Here is a 23,706-nt window from a genome sequence, read left to right as displayed (position 1 = left end):
GAAATTTCCTGATTTACGATACACGGAAAGCCCTTGTCTAAAAGCAACAGAAGGGGCGTGACGCAGTGAGTCACCGGGTGCTGCTTCGTAAAGACTGACAACGTGGCGTCTGTTCAAGTGCAGAGGTTTTATTTTTAGCAAAACAACCCCAGACATTGTATGACCTGGGCGAACAAGGATGAAAACTATGATCCAGCATGTACACACAATCAGATTATTATCTAGCGTTGATAAATGGTCAAATCCATAGTGCCGACACAGTCACCCCTTCCGAGCGACACATGTGCGACTCGGCGCATGCGCTCTGCGGTCGCCGGTTGCGTGCAGCTCGCGCACGATCCCTGAAGGCCGTCCGAGAAAGTTGCGCGTCCACGAACCAGAAAGGTGGGATTACCCGCTTACCGTGCGGCCCCAAGGCGACAGCCTGAAAAGTTTCAGTCGGATCACGGATTTGCGGGATGGCCCCAACCATACACGAGTATTCATCCGGACCGGGTATGAACTGTGCACAACGCGTGCTGTTCGCGCCGGGGTTTCCTCTCTTCCGCGTGCTGTCGCTTAGCCAACCTGAGACTGGACTTGACTGTCACGTATTGCCTAGTCAGGTAGCGGAATAACATGCCAAAATTGTAAAATAAAAGAAAAAACTATATGCATGCCATGCTAGCGAACTATAATTGCGTGTTTGTTTAGCTCGCAAAATATTATTTAGGTTGTTAGTCGGCTGCAAACCGCGTGTTGCAGTAACATTATATTTGCTGTGTAGTTCTGAACTTTGCCATCATTAACTGCTAAGTAACATTTGGATTTGCTGCCATATTCTTTTACTATTTGTCTACCAAATATCTTCAATATAGGCGTAGTGACAGTTAACATTGGCACTGGTTTAGTTAACTTGCTTGTTAAGGAGAATTGCTCGTGAGAGACGACGCGTGTTGCCTTTGTTTGAATCTTGAAATTACATACAGCTCAGGACTAGATAGTTGTCTTGCCAGAAATGGGTTGCGACAATTTCGTGAGATATTTTGATTAATAATGATGATCGCTTTAAGTGGTGCCGTCATGTGTGGAGATACGCGACATGCTGACAAATGGCGACAGCGGGTTGGTTTGCTGGAGCGAGATAAGACGAAAAATGTGAAACAGGTGGCCTGGAAGATGAGCTCAGGGAGGTGCTCCGGAAGAGAGTTATGGTCCTCGATGGTGGGATGGGCACCATGGTGCAGCAGCGGAACTTGAATGAGCAGGACTTCAGAGGGGCGGAGTTTCAGGATCATCCCAAGAGCCTGAGGGGCAACAACGACCTACTGAGTATCACTCAGCCCAGCGTCATCTACAAGATCCACAAGGTGCCGTACCGTTAATGCCGCAGCTCCACTGCCCAGATGCTGGAGTCCAGGCCCTGCAGTGCCTGATGTCCACTTAAAATAAAAAAAATAATCTGTAGAATAGCAATTAGTTTAATACTCATGTTAAAATCTTAGCAAAATGATCACCCTAAGGGGTTCCATAAAATACAATTAAAATACATGAAAAGATCATGGCAATCCTTTCATCTCTGCAAATGGGTTCATTTATAATTCACACATTTATTAAAAATGTTTTTACAGTTACGCTACATTTTTTTTGTTGCAGCTCTAATAATTTTTCTGCAGTTCTTATGCCGCAGAAATAATCCTTATTTACATGTGCTTCTTCCAATCCCTCTTGCAGCACGGTAGGCACATGTGTGCAGGACAGTGTTTATCTTTTAAAAGACTAACAAGTGTCTTTTCTGGCATGTCTGTCTGAAGGAGTATTTGCTGGCTGGAGCTGATGTCATCGAGACCAACACATTCAGCAGCACAAGCATTGCTCAGGCTGACTATGGATTGGAGAATCTGGTAAGAGAGCCGCAAATCAGGGGGCTCTGGGATTGCAGCATTTGCATATCTTCAGTAATTCTTAAGGTGACCATTAGGTGGCCATATCTTCAAATGGAATTGCAGAATCAATGTTTTGACACACCCCCTGTGCAGTGTCCCCCAAGGCCAACCTCTTCGATTATTCTGATCCCACCCACTGTCCACGATTGGTTGATATAGTATGGTGCCACGCTGTTGGTCAGCAACACTAATTATGCCGTTACCAGCATGCTTTTTACCACACTTCACGTATCTTTAAATAGTGAAAATTCAAATGCTCTACCCGTATAATGTTTGGCATGGAATGCGTGCATTTCATTAGTGTGCAACTGTGAGTGTAGTTTAAATTGTTGGCCTGCCTGTCTGTGCCATTGCTAGATTTAAAGCAGTAACGCTTGCTAATAAAGAGAGCGGCGTCCATTTTATAAGAGCTGTCGTCTCCTATATTAAAATGACTCACGCACATGTCACAATACTTTTATTTGCGCTCTGCTGCATCGAAAACATTCTGCGCCCCCTACAGTTGTGGCGTGACACAGAACGAACAAGGGGGCAACGTCGTTTTAAGTATGTGACAGATTGTTCTGGTCGACGTGTTCGATTTCGTTTTGTCCAGACGTTTGTTTGAAGTCAATGGTCACGTGATATCGGAGTTCCGTTGGGTGATTATTTTTGCAGCTGTGGGCGGGGCATTGAGTCACCTCCTAACGGGCGCAAAGCCGCAAACAGAACATGCTGTTTTACTTGCTAATATGTGATTTGTGCCACAGGCGTACCGACTGAACAAAACATCTGCTCAGGTGGCCAGAAAGGCAGCGGATGATGTCACAGCGCAGACAGGTTTGTCAGGTTCAGCTTCATCCCAGCCCCAGGGGTAACTAATTACCAGTTCAAACAGATTTGGGCAGACTAACGTGAACTGTGGCATTGCAGTTATTTTCAAAGTTAAAGCTTTGTGGTTTTAGTAAAATTGAGACGTTGAGGAGAGGTTAGAGGATGGAGGCTATGACAACCATCCAGGTGTGACTGGTAAAAATATAAAACCTTTAACGTGTAGTTTTAAGAGAAAAGTGTCTGCATTTGAAGAAAAATTAGAGGTCAGGCTGTTGGCTCCCCGATGGTCCTCAGTGTTACATTGTGACTGACTGATCCCTCTCTTCAAACATTGGTATTTTCTGTGACGTCGCCGTGGTACTCTAGGTACAGCGTAACTTTGTAATGGTGACTTTTTATTTGATAGGCGTCAAGCGGTATGTGGCCGGGGCAGTCGGACCCACCAACAAGACCCTGTCGGTGTCCCCTTCGGTGGAAAGGCCGGATTTTAGGAACATCAGTATGTGCCTTTCGCTGTCCTCAGCTCCCTGTTCTGGGTCGATGCTAGGATACTTTTAAGGTGGGGGGGGGGCATAAGAGGGGCTGTAATTCATATTGGAGTGCAGACCTTGTCATTAGCCAATGATATGCTTTGCAGCAGTGATCGACAGGGGAGGGTCCACTCTGGGGGGCCAATCAACTTTCAGCTGGGGCCACGCCCCTGTCACGTGTTTGTCTCTCTCAGCTTTCGACGAGCTGGCAGACGCCTACTCCGAGCAGGTCCGCGGCCTGCTGGACGGAGGCGTGGACCTTCTGCTGGTGGAGACCATCTTTGACACTGCTAATGCCAAGGTAACCCTCCTCTACCCTGGTTAGAATCGGTGGCCGGAGCCCCACTTCTTTTAATGGACGTCAGTGACCTTCTCTTAGACCGTTCATCCTCCAGTCAACTGAAATTACAGGGGAAAAGCAGGACTGATGCCGCACGGACACTAGTAGTCCCAATTATTTTATCAAATGCTTTCATCCAAAGCGACATACATTTGAAAGCAGGATCAGTCATTTTCTGGAGAAATGGGGGGGCTTAAGAGCCTTACTCAGGGGCCCAGTGGTGAAATCACTCTGCCGACCCTGGGATTTGAACCAATGACCTTCCGGTCAGTGGCACATCTGCTGAGCCTCACACTCCCCTAAGGGAGTGAAATGTGTCCGTTTACGTTTTGTTTTTGTTGCATAGCAAGCAGCTAACGTTCCTCACTCTTACTTTTCAAAAGGCAGCCCTGTTTGCAATCGACCAGCTCTTCGAAAAGCAATACGAACGCAGACCTATCATCGTAAGTCCCGACTTCAACTGTTGTTAATATTCGGATCAGATCAGATCAGGTCTGATAAACTTTCTGCATCCCCACGGACAAATTCTGGTGCACACAACAGCAAAGTGCATAATGCACAGACAGACATGCATATACTGCCAAACAGACAGGGTTGCAGAGACGGCATACGCAGCACGAACAAATAATCCCTAAACAAATAGAATCCTGGAAAACCGAATATTAAGGAATACTAATGAGATACATAAAAGTTAAGAAAAATAATTAGTGGATAGTGTCTGAGCAATTAACAAAAGCAGATAGCATTTGTTGTGTTTATTTTGCCACGTGTCGATTTACAGTATGGATGTCACGTGTCGATTTATGTCGAGTCCGTAACCCTCCACCTCTCGGGACCCCCGTTCCCCGCCTGCCAGGTTTCCGGGACCATCGTGGATAAGAGCGGCCGCACGCTCTCGGGACAGACTGGGGAGGCTTTCGTCATCAGCGTGTCCCACTGCAACCCGCTCTGGTGAGTGTGGAGCAGCCAGCACTGCAAACCCTGCAGGTTGGGGAGCGACTTTCGTACAGTCAGCGATTACGCTGAGTTTATGTTTTACTAGGGCAATTTATTCATTGTCATTAACCTACCTAATACAAAGCACTTCCTCTCACTCCGCTCCTAGTAAATATTTAGCACTTAGTTTATAATCAGATAACGTAGGCAGTTAAATAGCCGGAGAGCCATCTAAGTTGTACGGTAGATGCTATGGTTAAGCGTATTTCAGCATCTGTCGGAAAGTTTAGTCCTCGATACACAAGGACTTAATGATAAGTACCTAGTAGTAAACCTGAAGTTTAAAGTTTAATTTCATAGGCAGAGAAAATGTTAATGGCATCAATGCAGCAATGAAGAAAAATAAGAGAATCATATTTAAGCTTCAGCTTTAATGGTGGCTAGAGTGGATTCATGTTGAAATAGCATTAGGGTATTTATTACTGCAATATTTCTGTTCTGTCCCTGTCTCTGTCCCTGTCTCTGTCCCTGTCCCTGTCCCTGCCCCTGATCTCTCTCCAGCATCGGGCTGAACTGTGCGCTGGGGGCCACCGAGATGAGGCCCTTCATCGAAGCCATTGGGAAAAGCACCACCGCCTTTGTCGTTTGCTACCCCAACGCGGGTGAGTCTCAGGGCACTTTGGTGGCCTGTCTGCGTGTGTAAATAGGTCTCTGCTTATGTACTTATGTGTTTATACATACGATGTGCCTAGATGCGTGTCTTTATATGTGCAATATATCTCAAAATGTATGTGGTAATATTGGTGGTTCCTTCTGTAATTAGGTCTTCCAAACACATTTGGAGGCTATGATGAAACCCCAGAAGTAACGGCCACTCATATAAAGGTGAGATTGAGCAGGAAGTCAGATGATTAAGAAGCGCATTGAAATCAGTGAAGGATCCCAGGGCTCTTCGTCGGTTTTGTGCTGTTCAGTAAATATTTAATCCCAGTCTGTAACGTCAAGGGCACGTAATTCGTCTCAAAGCCCTTATTACAGTAATAATAATGTTAGCTGATCTCTGTTGATTGACTGAGCTTGTGAATGAATTCATGTGTGTTTACATGAGGTCGTTTGTGTTACGCACAGGAATTTGCGAAAGACGGGCTGGTGAACATCGTCGGGGGTTGTTGCGGAACAACTCCCGCTCACATCCGGTAAGGAACGCGCTCGCTTCCGCTCAGATGGATTGGCCGAGCTCTAAGCGTACTGTTACGGAGAGCGGTGTGGTGGGTTTGGTAGGTGGGGTCATTGCGGGCACCGTGGGAAAAGAGACGTTAAAAGGCGAAAGGCGGGTCTGACGACAAAGAATCTTTATCGGCATCTTCAGCTGTATGATCAATGGGTCACACACTGAGTTGAAATTACAGTCTCGATGGTTTAACTAATAAATAGAATAGAAATGTGAATATGACTGACGTTTTATATACGTTTAACCATGACGTAGACAGAAAAAAACAATCAAAAATACAGTTTAAATACAGCAGCCCGCGTAGTTTTTTTTTTCTGTCAAAGCGGACGGATCAGGTTGGCCGTATTTGTCCATTTTATGGGCAGGTTGACGATCCCTTCACGTAGAGCCGTGAAAATGGACGTGAGTTTCACGGCTCCTTGTCCATTTGTGAAGCGATCGGACATCACGCCCTTGCGGCCAGTCAAAGCCTCATCTCTCCTTCCCGTGGCCTTATGCATCCATTTCCGTGGGTTTAAACCTGCCTCCTACCCCCCCCAGAGCCATTGCTGATGCAGTGCGGCACTGTCAACCACGTGTGCCACCTGAGAACATCTTCGGAGACTACATGCTCCTGTCAGGTTGGACGTCAGCCGCTTTTGAAATCTGCTTTCCTGAAATAGCAGCTCCCTCGAGCCCTAGGCTGAGGCTTCCCCACTCTGTAGATCCTCTTAGTTACTGCATTGGTGTATCTCCTACTTAATGGTCCACAGAGCATCAGTCAGTTAAGATTCAGACTCTCCACCTGTCTTCCAACCACTTTTCCTGGTCATGGTAAAAACTTTTTACCCTGAACTAGATAGATAGTTTTTATAGAATTTTATAGAGTATTTTTAAGCAGAATTACTCACTTCCATGAGATATGGTGTCAAGTTTCACTAAGCTCAGCTAAATTTGACATTTTCTTCTATTGTGACACATCAGTTTCACACCATAAAACTTCTGAAGTATCACGTTCAAAACGTCGTATTTTTTTTTTTTTTGCGGTCCCTCTCCATGAAGGTCTGGAACCGTTTCGTATTGGCCCCTACACCAACTTTGTGAACATTGGGGAGCGCTGCAATGTGGCGGGGTCCCGGAAGTTTGCCAGACTGATCATGACGGGAAAATATGAGGTGGGCATGTTTACTGGTGTTGCTTTTGCTGGTGTATTTCCTGCTCTCATCTCACGTCTGCCCATTTGACCGTCGCCGTCAGGAAGCCCTGAGCATAGCCAAGACTCAGGTTGAGATGGGCGCCCAAGTTCTGGACATCAACATGGACGAGGGGATGCTGGACGGTCCTGTGGCTATGGCGCGGTTCTGTAACCTCATCGCATCTGAACCGGACATCGCCCGGGTAAGCGAGGACGCCCACTATCATCCTCTCATCTTTTGGGTCGGATAGTGGGAGCTTCATTTTGAGGGAAAGCCACGCGTGTGGCCAGATATCCTTATCTCCGCACTGAGGCGTCTTCTCGATGCTCCTCAGGTTCCCCTGTGCATCGACTCGTCCAACTTCGCCGTGATCGAGGCCGGCCTGAAATGTTGCCAGGGCAAGTGCATCGTGAACAGCATCAGTCTGAAGGAGGGCGAGGAGGAGTTTCTGCAGAGGGCCAGGAGTGTGCGTCGCCACGGGGCCGCCGTGGTCGTCATGGCTTTCGACGAGGAGGGCCAGGTTAGTCTCGCCACCCTGTGATCTCTCGTGTGGGATGCAGAGCTGCTCACGCCCTTACTAGTGGGTCCCTCGGGATCACGGGTAGCAGATCCTGAATGGAAGCTGGAACGCTTGCTGTATCGTTGCCATGGTGATCACCGTCCTTGGCTCACGTATAGGTCGCTAGAGTGTACGCTGCAAAAGAAACATCAGGTGCCCCACGGTGGGATCTGCGCACAGCTGAATTCACTCTGAGTGGTGAAAACCCGCGGTCTTGTATCCACACACTGTCATGGTGTTTTGCCTCGGCTCACGGTGGAGGTGATCGCGACTACCTTTGCCTTCGCAGGCAACGGACACGGAGCGCAAGGTGCTAGTGTGTACCAGAGCCTACCACCTCCTGGTCAGCAAAGTGGGCTTCAACCCCAATGACATCATCTTCGACCCCAACGTCCTCACCATCGGCACTGGCATGGAAGAGCACAACACCTACGCCATCGACTTCATCAAGGCCACCAGACTCATCAAGGTAGTGCTGGTTTTTTATTACTGTGTGGTCCGTGTCCAAGAAATTCAATTAGCCGAGTTATTATGCTAGATTAGATGAATTGGACGTGGCATCATCTCAGCAGCCGTGATGAGGCGTTTTTGTGGATGCGTGTGGAACTCAGCCATGGGCATACAGACTAGTGTTTAGGGTTCAGCTTGGTTATAACACGGAAAATAGCTTCCCCCCCCATAATGGACCAGTTTAAGTCTTTTTGGAGCAGCGTCTGAGAAACGTGTGACCTTTCACCTGGAAGTACTTTTGCTTCCCACAGGAAACTCTCCCAGGTGCCCGGGTCAGCGGGGGCTTGTCTAACCTCTCCTTCTCCTTCCGTGGAATGGAGGCCATCAGAGAAGCTATGCATGGCGTGTTCCTCTACCATGCCATCAAGGTACGTGGTTGGAGAGCAAACGCGACGTCCGCTTTGCTCCTGCGCCGTGTTCAGAAAAGATCTCTGTGATCCTGTGTCCCGCCCCAGGATGGCATGGACATGGGCATCGTGAATGCGGGCAACCTCCCGGTCTACGATGACATTGACAAGGAGCTGCTGCAGATGTGTGAGAACCTCATTTGGAACAGAGACCCCGAAGCCACAGAAAAACTCCTACTCTATGCCCAGGTACTTACCGTGTGGCGCGTTGGTGCTATTGAATTACCTGGAGAAGCGCCTATTCTGTTCTGACCACATCAGGACTGGATTTGTTGGGGTTCCGACTAGGCTTGAGTGCTATGATATTATCACGGTGTACCCCAGTATTTATATATCCCAAAAGTATTATTTTTTAATACTGTATAAAAATTCCGATGCTCTTCTACATATGAAACTGATGCCGTACTGGGGTGATTTATCGTGCTGTGCAGTGTTAGCAGTGATTGGAGCCTCACTTACGTTAAAAAAAGTCAATGAATATCGCGTACGTGTCAGTTAACGCCACAAAAACAAAGCGTGATCCTTTTATCTCTTCAACAAGAAACTGTCTCCTTGTTTTCCTAGCGTTCTGCTTCCCAGCTGATGATCTTGTTTAAGATCTGTCTCTGATTCCGACAGTTTACAGTAGCCTACATGATTGACCTTTTTAATACCATCGTATATTGTATATTGGGGGTGAAACGTGTAGGAGGTATGACGGTAGGAAATAACGGCACGGGGTATCCCATTTTCGCAGAACAATGCCAAGGGGGGGAAGAAGGTGATCCAGACAGACGAGTGGAGAGAGGGCAGCGTGGAGGAACGGCTGGAGTATGCGCTGATCAAGGTCAGGATCCAGCTTATCACGATCTGGGTTGACTTCCCAGACCCAATGGCTGTGTTCAGGGGCTCCTACAGTTTATTTCTTTTGTTCCTGGGGTCAGGGCATCGAGAAGTACGTACTGGAGGACACAGAGGAAGCCCGTGCACAGGCAGATCGCTACCCACGACCCCTGCATGTCATCGAGGGACCCCTGATGAACGGGATGAAGATGGTTGGAGACCTGTTTGGGGCAGGCAAGATGTTCCTGCCGCAGGTGGGCAGGGGTGGGAGTGGGGGGTGGAAATTAAACTCATGGGTGTTTAAATTCACATGTGTGAATGGGTCTAAGTGAAACGTCCACGACTAAACATGAAAACAAAGCCGATTTGGTCACAGCATCCAGAAACAGTGATACATATCGTTTTAGTGATTTTTCAGCTTAGCAGAGTTGAGCACCTTCAGTAAACACGTTGCTGTGTATGTAGTATGTGTGCCATGCGATGGGGGGGGGGGGGCCTTTTCACGGCCCCTAACCCGCTGTTTCCCGCGGCAGGTCATCAAGTCTGCCCGCGTGATGAAGAAAGCAGTGGGCCACCTCATTCCCTTCATGGAGAAAGAGAGGGAGGCCATGATGGCTGCCACAGGATCTGCGGAGGAAATCGTGAGTCGGGATCCCACCCGTGGCGCCCTGACGGGGGTGTTTCCCAATCCAGCTCAGGAAGCAGCCGGGCGCCAAAGGGCGTGTTTATATTTCCGCCGTTTTAGAGCCACAGGCGTCAGAAGCTGTTTATTCTCCTCTGAAAGCAAACGTGGTGGAAGCGTTCACCGGCACCACCGGAGAATCTAAATAATCCGTACGCCAGGATTTAACCCCTCGTGGTTTCGCGTCCTATAATGCCTGGCTGCCTCACACGTGTTCTCCGCATGGCTGTCGTACAGGATCCCTATCAGGGCACCATCTTGTTGGCCACCGTCAAGGGCGACGTGCACGACATCGGCAAGAACATCGTCTCCGTGGTCCTGGGATGCAATAATTTCCGGTGAGCCCACCTGCCTCGGTCACGGGCCTGTTCGGTCCCTCATTTACCGCGGTGGGGTGCCTGAATGGTGGCCCACGTGTCGCGGAAATCCTCCATCTGAAGTGTAAGCATCCGTGACAGGCTTGTGACGGAGAGAGCGGCACGATGAAGCGAGGACGACGTTACATTTAAGCGGGCGAATCTGTAAATTGCTTTATGCTTCAAGGAAAGCGTGGCGGGCGGGGGGTGGTCTTCTGAGTGTGGTGTGTGCCTGAATTGCTTTTGGTGGGGGAATAATTGGAAAATAAATAGTAGCATCAATCATTCCAATTGAAAGAGTAATACTCTGTAGTCGCCTTGTGGGTTTCCATGCTACTAATAGACTTCCTGGTAGAATGGATGTTGCATGGGAGTCTGCGTTTAATTGAAATGTTTTGCTCTTCGGGTCTGTAAAGTTACACAGAGATGCATCCCTTACATTTCCATACCTCCCCCCATTCAGAGTGATCGATCTCGGGGTTATGACACCATGTGATAAAATCCTGAGAGAGGCCCTCGACAAAAAAGCAGGTAGGTCGTCGCCCCCCTCGCCTGCTGTCCCCGTGAAGGTCTGGCAGCAGATCTCATGTCTTAAGCAACACACCAGTACTGCCCCACACAGGCGAAATGCAGTAACTACACAGACAATGATTCTGAGAAAAGGGGGCTTTTTTGATTAGTTTTTTGATAATCTCTATAGGTATATGTAGTAGGTAGGTAAATTATAATGTTTTTTTTTTTTTTTTTTTAAACAGAGTATAGTTGAACTAAGAATTTGTCACGAGATAAATCAGAGCCTGAGACACCTGGTTTTGCTCATAACTCATTTCGATGAAATGTGAGTATTTGCTGGTTTTCCACGAGCAAATATAAGTGTACTCACATGGGTGAAATTCCAGACTCAGTTAAGCGACTAGTAAACAACCTTCCTCTTGGTTGGTAGATGTCAGTTTATTGTCTCTGCTTTACTCACCTCAGTAATTCTGTTCTGTTTTCCCTTCAGCATGTTACTCTGGTCTGTTTTGTGTTCTCTAAGATGCATGGTTACCCCATGACAATAATTGCTTCTTAAGGCAATTACCACGTGTGATAATTGCCGAGCAGTTGCATTTCTACATTTGTCCAGCTGGGGGAGCACTTCTGCTGTCGTACACTGTCTGGTTTTGACCTGGTCCTTTAAACGTGGCCTACCCACTGCCTCTAACATGTCAGTATGAACACAGATTTCGGTTGGAGATTTATGAATTGTAGAAGGAGGCGGTTTTCTGGTATAGGGGTATTATCGTGAAGGTACCTGCAGTGATTTGATGTGTATACATACAGTGCAGTGCAAAGGTCTTAGGCGGTCAAAGAAAATGATGCTTAAATGATGTTCATGTTGATGTAAAACTACGACATTTTGTCTGTCGAAGTGTGTCAGCGTAGCCATTCCAAACCTCTCTTATAGTCACCCCAGTATTTGCAGTAACCATCCAATACTCAGATTATTTTTTGACTCAGCATTGTTTAGCTAATCAATATCTCATTTACTTTTTTTTTTAACTAATCAAGTTCATTAATTAATGGAGCCGGTGGTGAAATTTAACTAATACAGCCCCTGAGGAGAGGTTTGGGAACTGAAGTGGTGTTCGTCGAGTCATCCAGCAAGATATAAGTAACTTTTTGGAGAATACAAAACAAATTCTTGTCGTTTTATTGTGTTACTGTTAATTTGCACGTTCTAATGTTAAAGTGTGTTTCTTATTCTGAGCCAATATACACTCACTGCCCAGATAAATTCCTTTGACTGCCTAAGACTTTTGCACAGTGCTGTAAGCTGATAAGATGCATCAGTAAGCCATCAGATCTCTCAGCCTTAATTTATCAGGTATAAATGCAGTTAAAATGTGTTTGGCCTGCCTTACAAGTGGGTATACCTGCATGTTGTCTGATACTGACACAATCCAAGGGCTCTCAACGCCTCACAGACATGGCTGCCGGCAGAGGAGCAATCTGGAGATCGTTTGTAGAGGTGGAGAATTTGAGACTTTCAAGGGCTAAAACTCAAAGTGGCACATCTTGCCAGCTCCTCCTTAAAATCCAGTAGGGAGTTTAGGAGGCTAATGAACATTCCAGTGAGCGTTTTTTTTATTTTATTTTTTTAACTTATTTTAATTGCTGTTCTAATCAGCTGGTGTGAGAGTCGCTTCATACATCAGGCCGAGGATCTGCAGTGGATCAGTGTTCCCCATTTTAGCTTCTGCGAAGCCGTGGAGCAGGCAGTGTTGGGGAAGTAACTCACAAAAGTAATCAGTTACCCACAGAGCAGGAAAGTTCAGGTGCAGAAAGTACAAATCTGGACAAAGGTTTTGTTTCAACCAACCAGCTGAGTATGAAGAGTCACAGTCACAGAGCACGTAAACGGAAAAACCGCAGCCTCTGACCTGGAAGTTGAGGACCAAAATAGTTCACGCACATAACATGGTTGTATTAATTGTAATTTCTTACAGGAGGATCTCAAAATTCTGTCCAGAACATGCTTCCTCCCTATAAGCCACGCCCCCTTAGAAAACCGGAACGCTGCTGCCGTTGAGACTAATCAGGGGGGTTCTTTTCTATCAAAGACATCATTGGGCTGTCTGGCTTGATCACGCCCTCATTGGATGAGATGATCTACGTTGCCATGGAGATGGAACGCCTCGGGATGAAGACCCCATTGCTGATTGGAGGGGCCACCACATCTAAGTAGGTGTGGCCGCGGATTCTAGGCAGTCAAATATTGTGCACCCATAGCTTTCAAAGGTGCGTGTTGAGTTCTGTCCCCTGGCAGAATGGATCGCTAATCCCTTACCACCACCCCCCCACACCCCCCCGTTTTGTGACAGGACTCACACCGCAGTTAAGATTGCCCCCCGCTACAGTGCCCCAGTTGTCCACGTGCTGGACGCCTCCAGGAGTGTGGTGGTGGTAAGTTCACTCTTTCTGAACCTCTTCTGTTTTTGAATGAAAAAAGAAATTCTAAAGTTTTCATCAAGTTCCAGAAGAGTAAACAAGTCAATGTTGCTGGACACTTTGCTGTCAAGGTGAAGGGAGAACAAAGAGCAACACTATTTTATTTTTATTTTATTTTATTAGATGGGAGGGGCCTGTTTGCTGTACACAGACAATGGGACAGATCTGGGAGCTCGATAATTATCAGATGGCATCCCATAATGAGGTGGTAATCAGAATGTATCTCGGGTTAAATTGCATGCTGTTTGACGAGTCGTATAGATAAGACTGCCCGTTCTGGTTTGAGGTCTTGTTCCCCCCCAGCCTCCCCAGTAAAATCTGAGGAATGCTGCATTTCCTTTTATGCCCGGGGGTGCTCAGTATTAGAACCTCCACATATAGTAACTGCTCTGGACGGGGGGGGGGGGGTGTTTTGAGTAGATATCGGTTGCGTGCCATTCTGTGGAACAGAATCTGCCAGGAGAGTCGAGGATTGTAATAACAAAATGTTTTTAATTTGGGCATGACTGGGACGGGAGAGTCTGCGAGCTGTCACACGTGTGCTGCGGCCAATTGCGGCCCGTCTTCGGAGGTCATTAGCGTGCCCTTCCCGCCACGCTTAGCTCTCTTCCCGGTTTTCTCTTGAAGTGTTCTCAGCTCTTGGATGAAAACTTGAGGGAGGACTTTTTCAAGGAGGTGGAGGAGGAATACGAAGAGATCAGACAGGAGCACTACGACACGTTGAAGGTGTGGAGGACGTCCACTGGGCGGAGAAACGCCCTGGGAATTTTTATGGCTCACTTTTTTTTTGTCTTCCTCTTTTTTTTTTCCGTTAAATTGAGCTGTTCCACCGTTGACAGGACCGTCGTTTCCTGTCCCTGGGCCAGGCCCGCGACAAGGGCCTGCGTGTGGATTGGCTGGCACAACCAAGACCAGGTGCGTGGGGCAGGTCTGTAACGGCGGCCGTGCTGCGATAGCGGGACGCTGCCACTAGTTTAATCAGACCGAAGAATGCCAAGAGGCAGGGGATTAGCGTGGCAGCGCCGTCGTGTAGTAAAAACGGATTTTTCCGTAGGTGTGTCACTTCCTTTCATGACTGGGCATTTTATGGGGGTCTGACCAATCGCTGAGGTCACACCGATGTCTCCTTGGTGATTTTTTGCCCTGCCCCCTAGTGCGTCCGAGTTTAATCGGCACCCACGTGTTCGAAGCCTACGACCTGCACAGGCTGCTCGGCTACATCGACTGGAAGCCTTTCTTCGACGTGTGGCAACTCCGGGGCAAGTACCCCAACAGGGGGTACCCCAAAATCTTCAAAGACAAAACCGTAGGTATGTGTGATCACTGCCCTGTGCATCCACATGGTTCCTTATTTTTTTTATTATTTACATTCTTGAAGATAAAGCTGATTCTCCAGCTGGTCTAATAAACCAGTGTTTGCAGTCACTCGTATAAAGATTCTGTTCCCGCGTGAGCTGAACAGGCAGGTAATTTGCGTGTCTTGGAGACGTACATCTCCGCAAGCGAACCTTAATGCGGACAATTTGTCCGAAGTCACAACTCCGTTAAGGGACGCGCCGGGTCTGGGGTATTTTGTTGTGCTTCCCTACTGTGCATGTTTTGATGGTCGGAGCGACTTGGTTAAATACGCCTGGTGGTGCATACACCTCCAAGCGGGGGGGGGGGGGGGCTTCTTTTTCTGTACTAGATATGTGCATCTGAGTGTTCTTGCTTACTGCAGATATCACTCAGAGAAGAGAGGGGGGCAAGGGGTGGATATGGTTTCCCAGTTTCTGAGTCATTCCATGCTGCTGGCGGGGGTGGGGGAGGGGGGGGGGCAGGTTCCGTCTCCACTTGGACAAGCTGTGTCCGCCATCTCCGCGAGTCGGAGGTCTTTTCGGCTGTTATTTTTGGAAAACAATGTTCTCGTTTCAGCTACCCATCCATTTTCTAAGCACTCAGCCTGGTCACGGCCTGGGGTGGGGGGGGGGGCGGGGGGGGGGCAGGTTGCTGGAGCCTGTCCCAGGCAGCTTGGGACACAAAGCAGGGATATTCCCAGGATGCCGGGCATCTACTGGTTTTCCAACACGTTTTATATGCCGTATGTTTTTTTGTCCTGGGCAGAGACTGTGCTTTCAGCTTTAGTCTCCTCTAACTTAATGCCTTTGCATCGTCACGTGGTTCTCATTAAGTTCCTAGGAGATAAGTAAACTCTGTCGATATCCACAAATTGACTGGTTCGCTAATCGATTCATTATGCAACCACTGATATGAAACTGACGTCACAGGGGAAGAGGCCAGGAAGGTGTTCGATGACGCCCAGAAGCTCCTTAAGGAGCTGATTGACAGCCAGGGCCTGCAGGCCCGCGGCCTGGTTGGATTCTGGCCCGCGCAGAGCGTGGGTGACGATATCCACGTGTACGCTCAGGACACCAGGCCTCGCAGCATGCAGCCCGTCGCCAAGTTCCACGGTCTGCGCCAGCAGGTGACCCTCCCTCTCAATGGCTTTTTTTCTGCAGTTCCTTTTACTCTCACAAGGGGGCGCTTAACCCTGGTCCCAAAAGCCTTACCTCACTTCACTTAGCGCTTCCCATGGAAGCCTCTGTGGACCGTGGTTGGACATCCCCGCTTATAAGCTTGTTCTCACCTCCAGTAGGTTGCTGTGGTCTGCATTGCGTATGGGGTTTTCAATCTTGCTAATCAGTTAAGCACCAGATTCAACTAATCATTCAGCTAATTGAAAAAAATTAAACGGTCTCTCTGTTGAGCTATAAAACAGGCATAAAATCCTCATTCACTTTGCCGGCTGCCAGAGTCGAGAACCTCTGGTTTGAATATGCTCGCAGTTCTCTGTTAGAAGACAGTCTACTCGATAACCAGACATTGAAGAGGTTGGCGTTAACCCCTTGTAATCAAAACATGAGTCATCAGCTGAAGACACAGTAATGGTGGGCTCGGTTATGATGAGTCCTCTGCCGAGGACGAAGGCTGTTATGGGCACTGAAAATGGTGGGATTTTTTCGTCTCTAGGCAGAGAAGGACTCCGCCAGCACCGATCCCTACATGTGCCTTTCGGACTTTGTGGCGCCCCGGGAGAGCGGCATCCCTGACTACATCGGCTTGTTCGCCGTAGCCTGTTTCGGGGCTGAGGACCTGAGCCGCGACTTTGAGAAGAAGGGGGACGTCTACAACAGCATCATGGTCAAAGCCCTGGCAGACCGTCTGGCCGAAGTATGGCTGCAGTCACACCTGCTGTCCTCGCTGTTAGGGGCTGATCTCATCTTAAACGATACTCCCATTTTACATATATCTGTCAATATCGCTTTTACTTTTTCAAATGTTACTGCATCCTTTAGACTATGGATATTAAAACTAGCTACTTGTGCTGTTCTAGTTACATGTTTTGTGCCCCTGATCTCTTTGAGATGATTGTTATCTGTTTGCACGATGATGCACAACTTTGTTGTTGCAGGCTGGGGTGACTTTGGCCACACGCGAGAAACTGTCCCCCAGCTGCTGCTGAATGAAAGCTTAACGACTCTTACACCATGCACGGCTTATCCAGATTGTCCAGCAAATTAGGAAGCTGTACATATATGGCATAACAAAGACGGAGACTCGGAAAACTTAAGATTTATGACCTTGCTTGATAGTATCAAGAGCACATAACCACTTCATTTAAGGTCAGTTCGTGGCTTAGCTGGTTAGGAGACCATCAAGCCTGTTCAGATGTGAAGTTTGGTCTCCAGACTCGCATACTTCCCTCAGCCCACCCAGATCCCGTGTTTTGTTAAAGCTGCATATGGTGTGTAGAGCAGCCGTACCTTGTCCCGGATGCCTGGCTGTTTATAGAGTGCTCGCTCTGCTCCCCCCCCCCAGGCATTCGCCGAGGAGCTTCATGCCCGCGTGCGCAGGGAATTCTGGGGCTACACGGCAGAGGAGGACCTGGAGGCAGCTGACCTGCACCGGGTTCGGTACCAGGGGATCCGGCCGGCACCGGGCTACCCCAGCCAGCCGGACCACACAGAGAAGGTCACCATGTGGAGCCTGGCCTCCATAGAGGAAAAGACTGGTGAATTGATCGGTGTCAGCCGCCCCTCTTGCTGCGTCATTTGGCGGGCACGCGCCCTCCGGCCGTGTCTCCCGTTTTCCCGCGCCATACCCACTGTGCCCATGCCTGTCTTTAAGGTATCGGCTTAACGGAGTCGCTCGCCATGATGCCTGCCGCTGCCGTCTCTGGCCTCTACTTCTCCAACCCCAAATCGACCTATTTCGCCGTTGGCAAGATCACCAAGGAGCAGGTAGGGACCCCCGCACTCTCTGTGATGGTGTGAGGGGCGAGTCGGCTTGCCAGGGAGGCCGCGCGGGTCTGCTGATGCGGGCGGCAGATGGTACGGCGCAAGCCAGCCAAGTGTGACATCACTGCTTATCTCTCGGGGTCGGACGTTCAGGTGCGTCAGTAGTGTTAATCATCATTAGATATCACCTGGAAGTACGTTCACAAGTTTCAGCGTGCCCGGTGAAGGGGGCAGAGGGGTGTCTCTACCTTGGGTACTGAATTCTAAATGGACTGCATTTATACACCTTTATATAAGCAGGCCGTAATTGGAGCGCGATAGTCAGTGATTGTTGATGTCGTCTGTCTGTGTCGCTTCCTCCCAGGTCGAGGATTATGCTTCTAGAAAAGAGATGCCCATTGGTGAAGTGGAAAGGTGGCTTGGACCAATCCTGGGGTACAGCATTGACTGACGTGCTCGGACACACCCCCTCCGTTCATCCTCAATTGCTGCTCTGATGTTGTTTACATGTCAAACACTAAAGCGTTTCGATTTTCAGCTTTTTAAGCACCTTTCTGTGCTTATGTCTATCTTATAGAGTAATTCTGATTTTATTTAACTTTTTATAATTAGCTGCATTTTTTTAATTTAGATTTATCATGCTTTTTAATGCAGAAATGACATATTTCTACTACAATGTCTGGGAATAGTTTTAAACAAAAACCCATGACTGCAGTTTGACTAAATGTACGTTTCCTGATTCTGGTTTGCGCGTTGTTACACTGTATACTTTGCAAATACTGTTGCCAATGGTGACGTTTTAAAATGTGTAACATTCAGTTCCAGCTTTTAAAATGTCTCAAAACCACTTATTAAAATTTATTACATCGGCAGCAGCTGTATAACGGCACCAATTAATCAATCAAAGGGAATATCAGCACAAAGTAAATAATGAGAGCGAACATTAAGCAGGTGTCGCCTGAGAATAAAGATGTAACAGCTGAGAGTTTATTAAATTAAACAGAGGTGAACGACCAGAAAGGAGAGGCCGTGCAAGACTTAAGTATCAGGAAATCACTTCTGGTTTAATTGGCTGTACTGCCATCTAAATGGGAAGGGAAAGGGTGTCTTAGAAGGGGGGGCTAATTGTCCTGTGGTCGCTGTGTCACATTCACCAAGGGTGACCTCCCTGTTAGTCCGGAATGTTCTAACGAGGAGCGAGTTTCCTTCCGTTTTGAGAAACGGCCCGATTCCCTGATTCAGCAACGTGGCCAGGTGCCTCCGTAACTGTGTAGCCACAGCGACGGGTTGAAATGCAGGGCGCTGTTCCTCCGCCACCCCCCCCCCCTTGGCACTCTGGCTGCTTACACAACAGACCTGAGACTTATTGATTTGTATTTTCGGCACACTGAAGCAAACGGGGCGGGTCACCTGGCATGCATGGGCTGGCTGCCCGCCGAGCCGTACGGCGGCTCTGGTTCCGCTGGATCCGCGTGCCTCTCTTTCCTTACGGGAATCTCGGCGGCCGTCTCCAGTCTGCAGCAGCGCCGCTGTGCCATGTGACTGCGTACAGGCAACCCAAATAAAGTCACCCTGAGCGACTGTTTGTTCCATGAGCCTGTGCCGTGTGACTCTGATTATGTCTGTGCTTTGCTTACTTTGACCACATCCTGAATAAAATACATCTGTGCCTGTGGAGTTCAAAATGATTATCGGGTTAGGGGTTAGGGTCTCGTATGAATACCCATAAAACAGGTCTGCATAATAGCTTTGACAATTACAAGTCATATTCTGCTTTATAAATTTCTGCTCAGTAAATCCATGCCCCTTGTAGATAAGGTAACTGAAAGAAGTCAAGGACTGGTAATCAGATTGAAAAAGACAATGGTTGTTTATGATATCTCTCCTGTTTGTGTGTGTGTGTGTGTGTGTGTGTGTGTGTGTGTAAGTACAGTATGTTTGTCTGTGGATGACACATTTAATAATACAAACTCAGACATTTGCCTGAGAATAAAAAGACCACCATCGCAGCCTTTCAGTGCAGAAAGTAGCACAGTAAAGATTATAATCCTTTCAACATACGCTTAACTTAACCTTATAAACTTTATGTCGTTACATGCCAACAACTATAAAGCCTTTATTTTCTCCTACACCGAGCAAACGGGCACTTTAAGTACATTACCCAGACCTAAACCGTGGTGAGGAGAGCGGAGGTCCGGAGCCGTGCAGTGCAGTGGCTGTACGATAGGGGGCGCGCCGAGCTCGGCTCAGGACTCCGCCGTGTACCTGGCCGGCTCCTCCCTTTGGGTATGCCGGCTGCCCAATGAGCTCGCCTTGCAGACGGCCACTAACAGGGCTATAGCGCTCAACCTGCCGTCTCCTCCTGCACAACTCTCCGTGCAGCTCATCTAACCGCGGGTAACGATGGCCGAAGGGGGGGAAGGCGAAGATGAGATCCAGTTCCTGCGAACTGTAAGTATGAACGATTTCATTTCTTCCCTCCTTTCCTGCCCAGTCAGATCCCGCTGGTCTGCGGAGCCGCACGCTCCTGCATCCCGGAGTTTGTCTTCCTAAATGCCGCCGGACGCCCGGGCGCGTTTGTCGATGGTGATTTTTAAAAAGCGTGAAATTGCATCGCTTCCCAACGTGCACGGTGATTAATTTGACCAAGAGACACCTTTTTGTTCCCGACCGTGACACTACGTTATAGTGTGGGAGGGGGTCGTAAAAATAAAAACCTGCAGCGTCTATGGTCCCCGAGATCCCAATACTGGAAAGAGACGGAGAAGTGGATAATGACCGTGATGGTGATGGCTTGGGGTTTGCCACTCCAAGGCATGACTGTCACCGGTAGTGATGTGTGGACCAGCAGTGCCGCTGACAGGCAGCTGGAAACTCCTGCTGGCCGCATCCCCACTCCCGTCCCCGTGCATGCGGAGCTCCAGCACTGCAGATAACAGCCGGCGATGCTCCGTCATCCCCGCAAAGCCCAGGAAACAAGTCCGCTAGTCGGTCAAGTGCAGAACGCCATGTACCGCCAGCCCTCCTCCTGTCAAGATGGAGTCGATCAATAACCGGCATTACTTAACGATAACTTACCCCACCCATCCCAAGCGTTTTCCTGTCATAGTAGCTGAGGTGCATTTTGAAGGCGGGGTCATACTTATCCGTTTGCTCTCCACGCTGTAATTTTCTGTGCGTTATATCAATGCATTGCTTGCGATCAGCTGTGCGATCAACCTTGCTATACAAAAACTGTCCTAGTCGACTTACCTGAATCTACTGTCAGTGCTTAAGATCTCTTCAGATCTGTTATAGCATATGATGTTTGCAATAAGCAAGCGATGGTATTTGCGTTTTTTTGCAATTTCGGTGTACAGGTTGTTGTGTAGTTTATTACGGCGGGTGTAGTTTTAACGCTGATTCCAGGTAAAAGTGGTCAGAAATTGCAGTGGCCATTTTACCATAGACCCCCCTCCCTCTTATTGCAGCATTACTTCTAATGCAGAATTTCAATGTAAATCGGCGGGCGACTGGTCCTCTTGGCTGTCATCTCTGCGGGGGAGGTTATTACACACAGATTGGGGTCTCCGGGTGGTTTGGCTTTGAGGACTGCAAGATTTATCCTTTTGTTAATGTTTTAAAATCAGATGTACATGTACAAGTCGGTTAAGAAACGGAATGCCAAATCGTGCATTTGTATCCGATTACAATTTATAGCCTACTGTCGGAGAATAGACGGGCTGTGAAGGTGCGTTTTATAATGCGGCTGTAATATTTATTCATAATTTATTTATAATGAGGAGTGAGCAGTCCAGTCAGTAGGTGGTTCATGAATCACCGAATAAGCCATAAGTTGCTTGCCAGGAGATTCAAACAGAAAGAATAATCACTTGTCAGTCATTCCCGGTAGGGATAACGGTACAACACAGTGTTGGTCCATTTGCATAATTATATAACATATGTGCGCTCGCCACAGGTTGCCTGGGTTTAGTGCGGGCGGTGGGACACTCGGGGGTCTTTGGCTTGGCACTTCTCTGATCTGCCGCTGTTATATCTGACCTTGAGCAACATCACAAAAAAGAGAAAAATCCGCTTCAGATGCCGCGCATGTTGCGTGCATTTTTTTTCTAATCCAAGTAAAATGTCCGTATATCCCGCCATCCCACTTTAAAAAACACTTAGCAAAAATTCAGACATGCACGTTTAAAGTTGCAGGGAGGGAAAAATGTAGAAACTTTATACGAAATAGAGCTGTGTGAAAAATTCAGCCGGAGCGGAGGCGATTTCCCATTCTCATCACGCTGCACGTCTGCAGTTTGTCACAGGCGACCTGGCATAATAAGCCCGAGACAATCACAACAAATAGATCACCCTGAAGTAATAACGAAAGATGGTCAGCAGCCGGATGGACATGCGTATTTGCAATGCTTTCTGTCATCGTGTCACCCTTTCTCGCTGTCATGTGGGACAGGGAGACGTGTTAATGAATCGAAGCACTTCCCGTTAGATTTGATGATAATGTCGCGTTAAACTTGGATAAATGGGAAAGGTTGTGTACTGAGCGGTGCTGAGATCCGCCCTCGCTAAACATCTTAAGATGATGTAGGAATAATTTATCAGGTCTGCTTTTAAAATGTGTTTTTTAATTTTAATTAACGAATGAATTAATTTATTTATTGAGGAATACTTTGATGATGGTTTGGTTGTGAATGCCATTTTCCACAGGGAGGGGGAGGTGTGTGTGTGTGTGTGTGTGTGGGGGGGGGTGGGGTGCTGCTTTCGGAGTGTGAGGCACCCGCAGGATCCCTGCGATTGTCTTCTTCGGATAAGTGCTCCCTCCACCACATCAATGTTTGATGAGATCCTTTCCAGTTACATAAACGGTGTCTAGAGCGAGTCTTATTTCCCATCTATCAGCGACATGCAGAATTCATTTGGGGGGGGGGGGGGGTTAGTGTGTTCTGAGGTCCTGAGACACAATCTGGGTGTTGATGTCTGACCTTTGACCACCCCCCCCCCCATGTCATCAGTGCTGTCTCATGCTGCCCCCCCCCCCAGCACAGATACTACAGGGAGGTGTTGCAGTACTAGCCTGGGGGGGGAGGCAAGGCCCCCCGAGCGTCTTTATCAAACCGAACGGGCCGGAAGGGGATCGCAGCAATGTGCTATTTGTACTGGGAAAAAAAAGCCTGCCTCACCCCCTCTTCATCATGGTGCCCCCCCCACGAGGGATGTAGGGGTTTGTGCTGCAGAAGCCCCCGTCTAATCGAATTGGGACTCTCGGCCTGTCCTGGCTAATAGAGTCCGCCGTGGTTTGCTGCTGTGGCTGTCTGATTTACTTTCTAATTACAGTGGGGGGGGGGGCTCTGGTGGGTCCCTGGGCCTGTCGCAGGGCGTAGATCTGTCGCTGTGGATAGAGTCCCCCCACTGTCCGTGTTTCCTCAAAAAAATCCTGTGTTAATTAATTTCTAGATGATATTATTTGCCGTGATGATTGTCTTTGCAAACTGCCCCCCTCATCTTTTCTCTGCATGGGGAGTAGGGGTCTTTGCGGCAGACGGCCCACTAGCGTTGTCTTACATAACGCGCTCGTACGGCTTTTCTGGGCTGGGGGTGTGTGTGTGTGGAGGGCTGGGTGTGAGGATTGACTGTGACGGTAGTACTGCATCAGTCCGCCTGTCGGGCGAGTCTTTCTCGGCGGTGTCTGTTCCGCTGAGAGGAGGGGGCTTCTGTCGTTGTGCTCACCGGCCTGGCAGAGGTGCTGTTTGTACCTGGTTGAATTTTTGGGTATTAATCCGTACCCTGCACTCCGGGGTTCAGCGCTGAAGGACTGGGAAACCCCAGCTGCTGTGATCGCCTCCGAATGCGGCGCACACGCATGAAGGCGCGCAGTTGGACTCCAGGCAATCCCCCGCACTCAGACAGCGCCCCCCCCCCCCCCCCCCCAAGCTCTCCGATCATGTAACTCCGCTTTTGTCTTTCTCTGCTCGCTCTGAATAACACACAGTGCCGATTTTTTCACATTATATAAGGAACACGCTTGCCAGCTCCTTGCCGAGTGTGGACTGTGTTTATCTGTCGATGGATGGGTAAATAAGGGGGCTAGCTTGTCCTCGCTTGTGGGAAGCCCGGCCTTGAAATGGTGCAGATGCGCAGCACTGCAGCAGTGG

The 23,706-nt window shown here is 48.5% G+C and overlaps 2 protein-coding genes across 5 annotated transcripts in view; both read left to right on the top strand.

Moving 5' to 3' along the window:
- Window positions 1-297: 297 nt before the first annotated feature.
- mtr (5-methyltetrahydrofolate-homocysteine methyltransferase) lies at window positions 298-19,150 on the top strand. Its single transcript, XM_048986734.1, has 33 exons — window positions 298-495; window positions 1,147-1,349; window positions 1,794-1,883; window positions 2,675-2,744; window positions 3,145-3,237; window positions 3,463-3,569; window positions 3,992-4,051; window positions 4,465-4,559; window positions 5,106-5,206; window positions 5,368-5,429; window positions 5,673-5,740; window positions 6,316-6,395; window positions 6,817-6,929; window positions 7,012-7,152; window positions 7,285-7,470; window positions 7,799-7,978; window positions 8,271-8,387; window positions 8,475-8,615; window positions 9,163-9,252; window positions 9,350-9,502; window positions 9,782-9,889; window positions 10,168-10,268; window positions 10,750-10,817; window positions 12,890-13,010; window positions 13,151-13,232; window positions 13,905-14,003; window positions 14,117-14,192; window positions 14,432-14,587; window positions 15,545-15,741; window positions 16,287-16,487; window positions 17,136-17,328; window positions 17,445-17,557; window positions 17,919-19,150. Exons 1-33 carry the CDS (start codon window positions 459-461, stop codon window positions 18,003-18,005), a joined length of 3,789 nt encoding a protein of 1,262 aa, XP_048842691.1. The 5' UTR covers window positions 298-458; the 3' UTR covers window positions 18,006-19,150.
- Window positions 19,151-19,858: 708 nt separating this feature from the next.
- Window positions 19,859-23,706, top strand: part of LOC125715355 (ryanodine receptor 2) — a 148,728-nt gene continuing 144,880 nt past the window's right edge. For all 4 annotated transcript variants that reach the window (XM_048986733.1, XM_048986732.1, XM_048986731.1 and 1 more), the window contains exon 1: window positions 19,859-20,005. In XM_048986733.1, the coding sequence (XP_048842690.1) occupies window positions 19,958-20,005 (48 nt within the window). In that variant the 5' untranslated portion in view covers window positions 19,859-19,957. The remainder of the gene's footprint in view (window positions 20,006-23,706) is intronic.

Source organism: Brienomyrus brachyistius, chromosome 20 (assembly GCF_023856365.1).
Source record: "Brienomyrus brachyistius isolate T26 chromosome 20, BBRACH_0.4, whole genome shotgun sequence".
In the NCBI taxonomy this organism is placed as follows: Eukaryota; Metazoa; Chordata; class Actinopteri; order Osteoglossiformes; family Mormyridae; genus Brienomyrus; species Brienomyrus brachyistius.
The sequence above is the reverse complement of the archived record's forward strand: the minus strand, read 5'-3'. Positions and strand labels throughout refer to the sequence as shown.

Bases quoted from the DNA above. Each gene is read 5' to 3' on its own strand.
- mtr (XM_048986734.1), top strand. From the start codon at position 459: ATGGCCCCAACCATACACGAGTATTCATCCGGACCGG. The intron at 7,471-7,798 runs GTTAGTCTCGCC...TTGCCTTCGCAG, and splicing joins CTTTCGACGAGGAGGGCCAG to GCAACGGACACGGAGCGCAA. The intron at 10,818-12,889 runs GTAGGTCGTCGC...TTTCTATCAAAG, and splicing joins GGCCCTCGACAAAAAAGCAG to ACATCATTGGGCTGTCTGGC.